This window comes from Anopheles gambiae, chromosome X (assembly GCF_943734735.2).
Source record: "Anopheles gambiae chromosome X, idAnoGambNW_F1_1, whole genome shotgun sequence".
Taxonomy (NCBI): domain Eukaryota; kingdom Metazoa; phylum Arthropoda; class Insecta; order Diptera; family Culicidae; genus Anopheles; species Anopheles gambiae.
In genome coordinates this window covers 5428314-5442223 of record NC_064600.1, presented here as the reverse complement: position 1 = coordinate 5442223, position 13910 = coordinate 5428314, and the positions used below count along the sequence as shown (strand labels likewise).

The 13910-nt window shown below is 50.5% G+C and overlaps 1 protein-coding gene across 7 annotated transcripts in view; it reads left to right on the top strand.

The window, feature by feature from the left end:
• LOC1271960 (uncharacterized) overlaps positions 1-13910 on the top strand; it is a 34418-nt gene that overhangs the window by 18569 nt on the left and 1939 nt on the right. Inside the window, exons 2-6 of one of the 7 annotated variants that reach the window (XM_061657874.1) lie at positions 2261-2373; positions 2437-2976; positions 9949-10597; positions 12769-12982; positions 13062-13897. In XM_061657874.1, coding sequence (XP_061513858.1) covers positions 2629-2976; positions 9949-10597; positions 12769-12982; positions 13062-13897 — 2047 coding nt within the window. In that variant the 5' untranslated portion in view covers positions 2261-2373; positions 2437-2628. Of the gene's footprint in view, positions 1-983; positions 1079-1239; positions 1815-2260; positions 2977-9948; positions 10598-12768; positions 12983-13061; positions 13898-13910 lie in introns of those variants that run through there. The other 6 variants (XM_061657869.1, XM_061657877.1, XM_061657864.1 and 3 more) reach the window with 6 other exon arrangements.

The following is a 13910-nucleotide window of genomic DNA, read 5'->3' as shown; positions in this document are numbered from 1 at the left end:
AGCGAAAGTAACCCAACAAACCAATCGAGCGGCGGGCACGAAGAAGCTGCCAGAAGAAAACCGGAAAAACAAACCACAAACCTTTTCATTGCACTTCACTTTCGAGCGAAACCGGAAAATCTTCCCAACCTGTCGCCGTGTCCCGCTGCCGTATGTGTCCCTGGAGATTGCGGCTAGCAAAGCGTCCGTAGTAGCAGCAGCAGCACCAGCATCGCGCCCATTAAAAGGTGCAGTATCATCCGGGTATCGGCCTTTCATGTCGGCTGTCGGCCTAATCAACCGCGAGCCTAATCAACCTGCGACGCCCCACCTTCAGCAAATAGGGAAAAAGGAAAGGGTGAAAATGTATAAGAAAATTGACTCTACTACTCGTCCTTTCCCTGCACTACCACCCTGGACGGCTTTTCCGACGAACGGGCGATTTTTCGGGGCGTAGTGGTGGCAAGAAACAAAGTCCGACCTTCTGGCCCGTCCACGCGGAGGCTCTCCTACGTACGCGCCCGATTCACGTACGCGCGTTCACTTTCGAATCGAACTTGTTTTCGAGCTCCCCTCCCCCCACACACACACACACTCTCTTTCTTTCTCTCTTCGTACAGCTTCCTTCCATTTGGATCACGAATTGAAATGGTTTTTTTTCTGCTTTTTGCTTTGCCTATTCACTTGCTCTTGTGCACGCGCCTGTATAGTCTCAGCGCCACGTGTGTCTCGTGGCAGCGTGCTTTGTACCACACACGCGTACGTACGGGAGGGCACGAGATAAGCGATCGAAGAGAAGGGAAACTGACCATTATCGATGTGGGTCGCTATTGGGTGCGAGAAAGACTTGCACAGTTCAATGCCAAGAGTGGTACGGCAAGCTCTAGCACCCGCAGTGGGCAGAGTAGTGAGCGCTGAAAGGTTAAAGTGTTTGCCAGTGGCTTGTTGGAGCGCTCCTATCGGAAGAGTTTAGTCCACCGATGCGTAGGTGTGCAACATTTACACAATTGCTGCAAACGTGCGCTGCTTCCTCCCCAAGCAGCAAAGGTCGTTCACTGCGAGAGTTGCGACAAAACGTCTTAGGCGACAAGGCGACAAGGTACGATCGACACTGTTTCTCTGTTTATGTGTGCTAATCGAGGTGCGCTCGGTGCACCTGCTGCTGCTGCTGCTCTCGATACCTGTTCTCGAGACCTGTTTATGCGCCCCAAAATTAGGCAATCAATTTGCACATTATTTTTATAGGCAAGAATGTAGCCGCAGCACCGTGTCACAACACGCAGGCCAGCTACTGTGTATCGATTGCGCACGGTCAGTGTCGCACCTCGCGCGTCTTGTGGACCGCCCGAGCGCAAGGTGACACACATCCGATGCGTGCGTGCTTGTACGTGGTTGCAAACCACCAACCGCCGCACCAACCTAATAAACCTCACCCGCTGCGTGAGCATTTGGCTCATCGATTGTATGGTAATTTCGCGGCATGGGATGGATGCTTTTTTTTTTGCTGCTCGCTTTCTGCCAACTACTGCACTGCCGATAGGTAGTGGAGCTACAACAACAAAAAAAAAGAGCTGGGAACAAAGTAAAACTGTTAAACACGTGTTGACACAGTTCTGGTGCTGACCGCGATCGATGGGAGAAACCGATAGCATGGCCGAGTGTACTTAATAAATAAAGTCAACAGCAAGTTTTCGACCAGAATTTCACCCGTGAGCCACAGCGAAAGAGTGCCAGCGAGGTGAACGTGCTTGGAATTGTGGTGTTTGCTGTGTGCCGAGAGGAGGATCTTAGTGTGCAGACACCGACGACGATGACGAAGACGACGACGACGTGAGGTGAAATTTTTGTCACCCATCTGTCGGTGGGACAGTTCAATTTCGGGCAGCAAGAAAGGGGAAACGTCGGACCCGTAAACCCCATTTTTTCCCCAATTTTGTGGTTCGATTTCTCTGCCGCTCTGGGGTGAGAGAAATCCAAAGGGAAGGGTATCGTTAGTGCGGGACAGTTTGACAGTGATGCAGCTAGCTTTGTACACCCCTAGTTTAGTGACCTTTGTTTTTGTTTCATATGAACGAACCTCACAAACCTCTCACAAAACATAATTCTGCACCGCGTGTTTTTTTGCACCCCTTCTTCTGTTTGCCTCCTCTGCACCGAGACACTCCTGCACATTGCTAACCACATACACCTACACTTACATGCAACCAACAACCAAACGCAGCTCAATAACGCCTGACACCTAACCTGACACGATCCAATTCCATCCGCCTTCCTTCCGTAGCGACACAGACACAGCACCGCGCATGCCTGACGACCTCCACCCGTACCCGACCGACCATCCACGCTTGGTGCCGTGACCAGGAGCCGAGCGTGATAACGCGACCGGGGCAAAAGGTGGGCGCAGTCGGAATCGGCCCTCCGCGAGACACGACTACTAATCACACCGCGTTACTCTAGACACATACTAAATTCTAGCGCAAAAGTGAGAGTTAAACGGGAAAGAATATGAACCGCGTGTGCTAGCTGAAAGGCGTCGGTTTCGAGAACATTGTTGTTTGCAAAGATTTAGTGTTTGAGTGTGTGTGTGTTTCGGAAATTTGTGGCACAACTTACAACGACCAGCGTGCTAGTGGGCCCGTTTACTGCAATATGGGCACGGCACAGGACAACCATTTAAGACGAAGCACGGATGAGCAGCAGCAGCAGCAGCAGCAACGGCACCACCATCACCATCACAGGCGGTCGCAAAATCAGCGCCAACCGGCCCGACCGACCGAGGGCAAACCGACGCCAGCTGGCGAGCAACAGGCAGTGTCGAAAGTCGGTGCCATCGTAGCAAAAGGGCGCTCGAAGCCGGCGAAAGGCGACGAACCCGACGATTGGCAGTACCCGTTCCAGCACCACCAGCAGCAGCAGCAGCAGCAGCAGCAACAGCGGGACGAACCCGTCTGGGGCGCAAAAGAACGAACGAACGAGCGGGAATGGGGTGGTTTTAAGGTGAGTGGTGTTGTTTCGCGGGTGGTAGTTTGTTGTTGTTGTTGTTGTTGTTGTGGGGGAGCGTTTACCAATGACACACAGCAACGACTCGAGAGGGGATGTATTTTTCTTGGCCCGAAAAAAGGCCAATTGAGCTAATTTTGGTGTGGAATTTAGCGCACTCTGATCGTTTGTTAGCTTTGTTTTGGTGTGTGTGTGTGTTTTTTTTTTGTTCGCCCCGGCAAAAGGGCAAAGGGTTGCCGACAGGGCGAGTGAGTGCAAAGGAAGGCAAACAACAAAAAGAAAGCATCGCGCACCGAGGTGCGAAGATAGGCGATTTGTAGGCGATGCTTTCGATTCAGCAATCGAAACTAACTGCAGGACATCCCCCGCCCGTCCGGCCGCCCGCGTGAGTGATCGGTTCGTGTGGGGTTTTTGTTTTTCTTACCGCTGCCCCGTTGAGACGCCTTAGCTGTTCTGGTTTTTTTTTTATGGATGTAAAACGTTTGGTTGGCAGGAGGCAAGGGGAGTGAACGAAACGGTACCCGTGGATGGGTTTGGAAAACTGATGCGGGCGAAATTAAATCCACGATACTGTTATTGATCTGCCGTTCCGTTCCGTGGTGGGGCTGAGTGAGCGAGAACGGTTGGGTCCTGTGCCCTCACCCCCCCCCCCCCCCCCCAGCTGGGCACGATCTGAGCATAAGATAATTTTAGCCTGCACGCTACTCCACAACAGACGGGGCACCGCTTACTGCGGCTGGGAAGAAGCAAAGCAGCAGCAGCAGCAGATACCAAACACCAAAAACGGTTTTCCCTGCCCGCGGAGCGCGAGTGGAGATCGCGTTAAGATTTTCGCAGCGAAAACCAAAAAAACGCTTGCAGCTGCCCGATTGGGCGCCAGAGATTATGGACGCAAAAATCTGGCCGTTTTGGGCAAGGGGAAATCTCACTCGCGCAGTCAAAGCGCCCAAAACTCTTGGCCCAGGTGATTGATTGATTTCGCTGCCGTGTGTTACAGTGGGTGCAATCGCAGTATGTGTATTTTGGTTATTTTGCTTTTTCACATCTGAAAAAAAAAAACTGTTTATTATCTGCCTGGATTTTGTGTTTTTAATTGGAAATGTTGACTAAATGCGGTAAACAAGTCCTATTTTTAGATTTTTTTTGTATAATATAATATTTTTTTGTTAAGGTATTTTCGTGGCTTATACAGCCGTTGACGCTAAAGTTTGCCCCTAAGGCCCGAGTCTATGAAAATGTTGCGGCAACATTTGTTGTCAAATCGTATGGACGAACTGTCAAACTCATGTTGCGGGAACATTTTTGTTGCAAGTGAAACAAAGCGATTTATTTCAAATTTATTTGCTGCAGGAACATTTTCGGACTTGTTTGCTCACCAAAACAGATAAAAAATATTTAAACTTAGTTTTGAAATGTTTTTGTGGGCAGATTTGTGCACAGTTGTTGAAATAAATAGGAAAATCCATAAGTGTTGCCATTGAACAAATGTTGCCGCAACATGTTAGAAATAGATCCAGCCCTAAGTCACCAATTTTTGACGGCGTGTCACAATGTTTGCCTCTGATGCATCAATTTTTGTCTCTAAAGCATCAGTTTTTTTTTACTGCAAGTGTCTCATGCATTGACTGTGTTAATAAATGTTTGAAACGGTTCGTTTCAAAATAGATGAATTAAAGTTACATAGTTAATCATGTAATCAATCAGCCTCGCCATGCATATCATGAAAGTCTCATTGAAGTTTGCTAAGTCCGCATGTATTCTTTTGCGTGAACAGTAGTGCAAAAATGGATAAAACTTGTATAGCAAATGTTAATATACAGGGTTTTCCTACAGAACTCAAGTCCGCGGGACACTTTTATGAATCTGCGGGAGTCACTCGCAAGACAGCGGAACGATATATTGTATCGGATTTGTATCGCAAGACTGCGGCACACTTTTTCGGACACACTATCGCACCCCATTGGATATATAACTTGACAGCCGAAATTTTAAAAATTCTAATTTCATGTTTTTAGAGTGTGCATCAATAATTAATTCGCATACAAATAAATAAGAGGCATTACAGATTACTTTTTCAAGCCTCAAACAGTGGGAATGCAAAATAAAAATGAAATAAAAATAAAAAATTAGGCTGTTAAGTCCCTGGGGTGCGATAGTGTGCCCGAAAAAGTGTGCCGCAGTCTTGCGATACAAATCCGCAGATCCCGGTATCGGCAACGTTTTCAAGTATCATCTAACATCTATTCTGAAATTACGAAAAAGTTCGTCGCTTAACCATATCATTTATAAAATAAATCAAAGAAAAGTTATAATTCTACACCTGTAATGTTTATTTCTGTTATAATCTGCATCGTCAATGGTCAAGTTGGATGGGTATCGAATAAGAATTGCCGCAAAAAAAAAGACCACTTACAGCAATTCCCACCACTGTACCGCTGGCGATGCAGATCAATTTTCTGCGGGCAACATTCTAGGCCACAGCAACGGGAGCTGTATCAGCGTGCGTGAGTGTGGGGAAAATTCGCAACGGTGGAACGAGCAAAAGCGCTCGGTGGGGGGTTGGATGGGCGCGCTCGCGCCCGATTGATTTGACCGGCTTTCTTGTGATTGCCGTTGGCTGATTTAATTACCCAGCCAGCTGTTGGTGTGTGTGTGTGGAGATTTTACTTTTCTCATGCCACTTTGCACAAAATCCAAACACGGATGTGGCTCACTTCAAGGTAGCCACGCTTTGATTTGCCAGCGATGCGTTGCCTTCGTGCTGAGTGTAATCTAACACACACACATACACTCATGTGGGCTTTTTTGCGTGGCAATGTAAACATCCCTTGAGCGGGATCCTGTCACTTGTCCTTGCACGAACCGATGCAGATCAATTAAAGGCTCTATTAATTAATTAATTAATTAACGAGATATGTTTGAACAACCCCGTCCTATGGCGCTTATTAAGTTTTGTGCCTCTCTCTGTGTGTGTGTGTGTGGGAGAGTAACGAGAGCTCATTAAGCGGTTGATGATGAGGAAATGGCTTGCAACAAAGAAGCTTATTTCATATTAGGCTCGTTATGAGGCAAGGGCACAAAGGTACAGAGAACACAAAACACGCGGCCGTTCCCTTGGAAGATTCATTTGGACCGCCCTACAGCACGCTTTGACATCGAGCGAAGTTTTCTCACGCGTGGTGGTGATGACACGTGAGCGGCCCGGTGTCGGGCAACTGGACTAGTGTCATAAATCAGCGCGGTGGGCAGCGCGCTGGACTTTGTGTTGCTGTGTGTGAAAATAAATCTGGTGCAATGCGCGTGTCATTGTACTGCGAGTACCGGTGCGGAATAGTGGGACGGTGGGAGAGATGGGCCGGAGAAAAGAAGCCATTAAAGCAACGGAAAATTTGAACTATCTCATCGCGTTCTGGCGCCCAGGCAAAGTCGTGGAAGTTCCCGCAGGCCGCTCAAAAAAAAAAAAAGTAGCCAGAATGTCAATGGGAAAGGGGGGGGGGGAGGGAGGAAGGAAGATCCCCCGGAAGGGACTGTTATATTAATGTTTGACTCTACTTTGTGTCTTGTTGAACAATGTGCGGGGTACAATTTTTACAGCTGCGTTTAATCGCTTGCAAGCGCATTGAAGTCTTTCGTTTGCACAAGCACGTTTTGTTACAAAAAAAAAAAATTACACACTTTTTCGGACTAAACTGATGCTGTACGTTGCGTGCAAAATTCTTAGCGGACCGTTTTTTTTGTTTTGGTCTTGCCTTCTTGCCTTCCACACTTTCTCCGTCTGGCGAAACCGTCAAAGTGCTGGCGACGCAGAAACGCGGCCGCCAGTTGCGGTTCGGTTAGCAAGTAGGAAGCGACTGGGCCGTCGGGTGGAGCCGTTCTGCTGTTCGTACGCTGCCGCTGCTCAGCCGGAGATGCAAACGCAAACCATTAGCAATTAAATCCCGACCGTAACAGTGCAGTGCCAGCAGCGCGAGCGCCTTAATTAGCAGCTTGCGAGCCTGCCGAAGGATTATGATACAGCGCTGAAGCGCATGAGATGTGTTCGGAGGGTGTGTGCTGCGTGCCTGGTTGCATTGTTGTGTTTTTTTTTGTCTCCTCCCCCCCCCCCTTTCAGCTCGGTGCGTTAATGTGTTTTTAGTCTTGCTACCTTCCTCACCATCAAGCCCGCGTGCACACGTGTTGCATGCGCAGCGATTAATTTATTCGGGTGTGTCGAACGTTTTTCGAAAAAAAAAGCAAAAAACAAAACACAAGTATAACAATTCGCTTCATCTTGCGGCTTATTAAGGCGACAGTTTGCGGCTCGGGCCGGTTGTGTAAGCGTTACTGATTGAATGTTTTATTGAAAGAAAAAAAAATGGAAAAACAACTTATACAACACTTTCACACATACACCGCCACACATTGTAGAGAAAAGTTCGATTTTCCGGGCGTTTCTTAGCCTCCTAATCAGCCTCCCTACAGCTACAGTGAAACGAAAGAAAAAAAGAGAAGCAAAAAATTAGCAAAATCCGTCCGACCGGCTGCAGCTGCTCTGCTCGTTACGCACCCGTGCCCCGTTGCACCGGACGCAAAGATGGAAAATAAAAAAATAGCAATAATCTGTGTACTTGTTTGTCTGTGCGTGTGTATCTGTGTGTGTGTGTGTGTGTGGCTATATATTTTCTTCCAATTTATAAAAGCGTAGCAAAACATTTCTCTCCCCCGGTTCGTCGCTTGATGCCATCGGGCAGACGAAATTCGAACTGGACGACAAATGAGGGGGAGGGGGGACTGTGCGGGGGGAGGGGGGGGGGGGTGGGCCCGGTCTAGCAGCGAGAAGAAAGCTCGCCACTAATCACCATCAAAGAGTCATATTTTTATGTAATTATTGTGTTTTCCCAATGGCTGCTTTAAATGTTTCGCCCTCTTCCATGTTTCCTTTACCTGGTGGCAAAAGGTGTTGAAAATTGAAATCAGCGTTTTTCGTTTCGTCTTTTTCTTCTGCTTCTTGTCGGGTTTCAGCGCAATTTCACCATTATCTATCTAAGGCACCCCAAAACAACAGAGCGAAAGAGAGAAAGATAGCAATAGAAAATGCGTCAAAACATATCAAAACAACCCCTCGGGCTATGAGGAAAAAAAAAACCCCAGTTGCACTTTCGGGGGGAAAAGGTTAATGAGCTATCAATTAAGCGATGAATTTTCGCCCAAAGTTCGAGAGCCTCGCCAGCCCTCCGCATCCGGCGGGGTGAATCGGTTTGCAGTGTCTCGCTTCCATTTTTAAGCTGCAGTGGGCCGCAAGTTACCGTTACTGGATCGAATGGAGAGGAAAGTGAAACGTGCCGCACTGCACACGGCCCTCAAACACTCTCCCCGTACTTTGCTTTACAAATTACGGTTCAATGCTTGACCGCCTCAAACGATTAACACGCCTTTACCTGTGTTGTTGCATCAAAGAAAGTAACATAATAAAAAGAAATATATAACAATAATTTATTGCTACGCGCAGCCGACGATACGCGTCCTTGCTGCAGGCGACAAACCCCCAGCCAACGGCAATGGCGGCATCTTGCTTCCCAAAACCGCCCCATAAAGGTGACAAATTGGCAGTTGCTTTCCTTCGCCCGTTTCTCAAACCGCGAGCTGAGCGTTACAATGCCCGCTTCCGTTTTCGCTTTTCGTGTTTTCGGACCCACCTTCGGACCCTATTAGCCACTAGCCACTATTTGCATATCGAAAGCGAATTGTAAGAGAGTGTTCGGGCTGGCAGCGCTAAAGAAAGTCGTGGAGATACATTGTGAAACGAGATAATTGGCGCCCTCGCCCCATGTGTCCCGCGTCTTCTCTGTGCTTTTGGGTCGCATAATTTTGGCATTAAACAAAGTCGCAGTAAACAAACCCGATACTACTCCACACTGGTGCGGCAAATTTCGTTCGAAATTTCATTCGCATAATCTTGGGGTTTTGTTTTCGTCTGGGTATTTTTGGAGTTCCGGAAATTCGAACATGGAGATGTTACCGATTACTTTGTTGCCCTCCGCAGTGGACATGCCGTCTTTTAGCGCGCGGAAAAGGTTAAAGCTGTTAAAGGTAACGGCAAAAGCTTACAAAACAAAAGGCTCGCTCTCCAATTCCAATGGCGAGCGTTACTGGCGAAACGATTTTGCGCAACGGTTGAAATCTCCGCCAAGACGCGACGATCGAGCTTGCCTCTCGTCGCGCTTGGGCTAATGGGTACGGCCAGGGCAGCAGGGTACAATTTGATTCGATTCGAAGCGGCTTATTATCGCGCCCATCGATTAGCAAGCGCACGCAGGCGTGACAGTGGTGCAAAATGCAGTACGCACCCGGTAGCTGCTCGGCCCGGCTATGATCTGTCAGCGGATTGTTAGAATCGAGAGGCCCACACTGCCGTCGCTCCGTACACATTCCACCGGCTTGGTGGCGGCGAGAGAGAAAGTTAATTGTGCGACGGCTAGTATCGCAAGTACCCCGGGCAGAAAGAATCATGCACCGCAGCGCAACGGACTATGACTCGTAGTACGGGTAGAACCAGGGAGACCTTGAACAAACAAAAAAGACAGTTCGTAAGAGGCCTAGAAAGCGTAAACTATATGCAACATTTTTCTGAGCGCAAAAGCTCTAGCCTTTTGGTTAGCAGCAACGCACAGAAGCTCAGCCTTTCTGCTGAGAATCTTCCATCACAGGCCATTCACAGCGGGAAAGTCAGTCAGGTGCGACCGGCACCTTGGGGTTTTGGTGTTTGGGGCCGCGAGAGCAAACAACCGCGCACTGTTTAGCGAGCTGCCCACCCACCTCCTTCTCCCCTCCCTTCCGTTCTGGACCGCTGACTGCGCACAAGGAATGAATGACCTGCAGCCCTGGGATGGGAAAGATGCGCACCCTGGCACCATTTGCAAAGGCGTCGAGGCAACAAAACGCAGATGAGATGCGCAAATTCTAACGCGTTTTCTTCCGTTCCTCCCACAGAAACCCGGCCCAAAGTATCCCGAGTCGGACGATTGCGACTCCCTGCCGCCACCGCCGCCGCCCGATGACGATTCTTACTTTGACGACGACGATCGGCTTTCGCACGGTCACCATCACCACCATCACCATCACCATCAGCTGCAGCAGCAACAGCAGCAGCACCTGGCCCATCTCGCCCAAGCACATCACAACGGGATGCATCTAGCGACACAGCAGCAGCAACAGCAACAGCAGCAGCAGCAGCAGCAGCAGCAGCACCGTCATCACTTTGGCACCGGGACGCCACCGCCCGCGCTCGATTCCGATCTGGACGCGAGCCTCAAGAAGGACCGGAAGCTGCGCTCCAACTCGGACAGCTCCAACGCCACCAGCGGTGGAGGAGGTGGTGCAGGAAAGCACAAGAACGGAGGGCTGGGCGGGAAGGCGGCGAACGGAGGGCACGGCCATCATCACCACCATCACCATCACCATCATCACAGCCGGGGGGCAATGCACGCGAAAAGCAGCCGGGCGGAGTCGGTCCTGTCGAGCGATTCCGACATACGGTTTACGCGCCGCAAGCTCGGCGACAACCAGAAGTGTGGCTGTGCGCTGATTGCCGGCTTTCTGCTGATACTGCTGTGCGCCGGTGCGATCGTTTACGTTGGCTGTAAGTAATGTTGCCGGTGGGCAAGCGTTTATATAGGCTTGTACGCTGTCACCGTGCTGGGGCTGGCCGGTAGTCTAGGTGGGAAGGTGGGGCTGGACTTTAGCTGAGCTTGCAAAAGTCACAGGTTCGAGACTGGGGTGTGTGTGTTTGCAGGAACTTTTTAATACATCGTGCTGTGTCCCCCGCATAGAGAGGGCAATTTTCTCTTGGATAAACAAGACCTCCCTGTAGAGTGAGGATAAGAAGAAGAGCAGCTTACCATGAGTTAAGCAGCCCCCACAGCACACTTAACTCTCTTGTGTGTGGTCATGATGGGCGCGCGTGCAAAATACAATTTGTGTGTTTTAACGCAATGCACGCACGCTTGCACACCACCGCATACAAGAGATTTATTACCCATGTAAGGGGCACACCCACCAAACCCGCTCTTGCCATTCAACAGCACAACTACTTTCTTTGTTATACACCAAGCAAAAGCAAGTGGCCTGGCGCGGCCTCCATAAACTACTTTGACGAATGAGAACATTCGATGGCGCGCCGCGCATGCAGAAAACAAAACGGCACCATTGTGTGTTTGTGATGACGTCGGCAGGGAAAACATTCTATACGTAAACATACACACCCCCACAACACCACCACCATCCATCCTCTCTTAACAAGCTCCTATTAGCGCAGCTTGTGGGACCTCTCACGGGTTAGGTCGTGGAAGAAAGTAAGTGCGTTTGCGAATTTCGCCGCTCATCGCGCAGGAATGTGAGAAAACGGCAACGAAAGAAAGAGTACCTACGTGTTGTGTGTCTAAGAGAAAGACAGAGAGAGAGAGTGACGAGTAGAGAACACGCTAAAAGTCAGCCATGGCACAAAACACTTTCAATTAAGTCGATTGTTTTTGCTGTCTGCGCGCGCAACGTGCGAGTTGTTTCTGTGCGAGTTACACGAGGCACTGGTGTGGTTCACCCAGTGCCAAAACTGCTGCTCCAGCTTTGCTATATGGGTGAAATGGGTGCCGTTGGGTACGGAATTTCTCTCCGCCGATGGGCATAATTTGATTTTATGGCCCTCTGGCACTGCCACACTGTAAGCCGAAACAGCTTTTTACGTAAACCGAACAACCTACTGAAGAAGCAGCCGTAAATGCGCACACGCACGGCTGGCGTTCTTCGGTAGCCAGGGGGAGGGGACGAAAACTCGCGACAATAGGCGGCAAACTCATTGAGGTTGAGCGCTGGGAACAACAAAAAAAAACACACACACACACACGCGGCAACAACGCCAGTTCGGTACCAAACAATGCGTCTTACGCGGCGGATCAATGCGCGTCTCATATTTTTATTTGCGCTTCCTAATTGGAGATGCGCACATGCGTGTGTGTGTGTGTACGTAACTCTGGAAAAGTCACAGCGACCAGCGAGGCTGGGAGGGGAAAGTGAAAAGTGACTTTCCATTTCCAGCGGGATGGTGTCTAATTGCTTTTTTATTGTTTTTTTTTTTGCTCATCTCTCCCGACGTGGAATACCTGGAGGGTTTGAGATGCAGGTTGCGTCAGCATCATAAGGGAAGGGAGGTTGATAACCCGCACAGATGGCGCTCTAAAAGTAACCCCATAAGCTCCAGTCAGGAAGATTGATTACGAGGGGTTTTGTTTATTTTTTTTCGGATAAGCCTTTTCCGGCGCACCAAAACTAATAGAATGTCTACAGATGAGGGGTACATTACGTGTTAGCCATATTGAGATGATACAGGGGTAGGCGAGGATGAGTCCGCTAACCACTTTCACGCCATCTTTCAGCTAATGAGGGTAGTGTTTGCAGGTTGTGTTTCGGATTTGCGCTCTTAACGTGACCCAAAGCTCGCTCCGGAAGTTGTTTTACTTTCGCTCGGAGGCACCTGAAATAATGGTGATGACCCAAACCAGAGCGCAGTTTATCTCAGAAGACCGCTGACTAAAAACCATGGTAATGGAAGGCTTCCCTACATGCGATCAGTATCCAGCTAATGGGCCCATTAACCTGCGGATGTGTGCTGCAGATTAGTTTGCCCCGTGTGGAGACACTTTGGAGTTCCGCTTCTCCAACCTGTCAGTGACTTCTTGCGGTCGTAAACTCTGAATGCTCCAGAGATGTTCCAACTTGATGCAAACTCTGCTTTCTGCTCATTTCCCAACTTCCCAGACACGTACCTGCGGCCGGAACCATTGCCGGATCGGATATTCCGGGCGCGGCTGCGCGTGATCGAGGGTGACCGATGGACGCCCGAGCTGGCAGATCAGAACACGCTGCGCTTCCAGCACCGAGCCCGCGACTACCGGGAGCGCATCAATCTCATAATGCGCCGGTCAGACCTGCGCGAACCGTTCGAGGGTAGTGAAATTCTTGCACTGGATGGGTAAGTATCGGAGAACACTTGAACTCCAGACCTCCAGACATTCAGCATGCGTGTCTTCCCTTTCCCACTGACAACACAGCAACGAGGAACCGGGCGACCTGACGCTACACTTTGCGCTCTACTTCGACCCGTACGCCGAGCTGGTGTCGGCGGCCGATCTGCGCTCCATCCTGCTGGAGGAGATCACGGGCCAGGAGCGCAAGTACTTCCGCAACCTGACGATCGATCCGAACAGCCTGGTAATTAAGGAAGTGTCTGGCACGGGCGACGACATCGTCGGCACGTCCTCCTCGCCGCTCGGCGGCAAGGATGAGGTGACGGTGGAGATCGTCACGACCGCACGACCCCCGCGCAAGTGTGAGCCGCTGCGGCTCGGGTACTGCCGGTCGGTCGGGTACAACGTCACGACCTATCCGAACTTCTTCGGCCACGGCTCGCTGGAGGAGGTCGAGGCGGATCTGATCTCGTTCCGGGAGCTGGTCGATGCGGAGTGTTTCCGCCAGGCGTTCGACTTCATCTGCCGGTTGCTGCAGCCGCCGTGCGAGTACCGCAGCATCGAGGAGCCGACGGCTGGGACGGTCTGCCGCCAGTACTGCCAGTCGTTCTGGGCGGGCTGCGGCGAGCGGCTGCCGGAGCGTCTGCGCCGCTATCTGGACTGCGAGCGGTTCCCGGAGTCGACGGGTGTGCAGTCGTGCCACAGCAAGCCGGGCTGCACGGGCGAGCTGCAGGCAAATGCGCTCTCGTCGCGGCTGTGTGACGGTGTAGCTGACTGTGCCGACCTGTCGGACGAGAACACGTGCACGTTCTGTGCGTACGGGGCGATCTCCTGCGGAAGAAGCCGCGCTTGCTACGCCCGCAATGCCCGCTGCGACGGCAAGCTGGACTGTCCGGACGGTAGCGACGAGAAGGATTGCCGTAAGTGGACTTC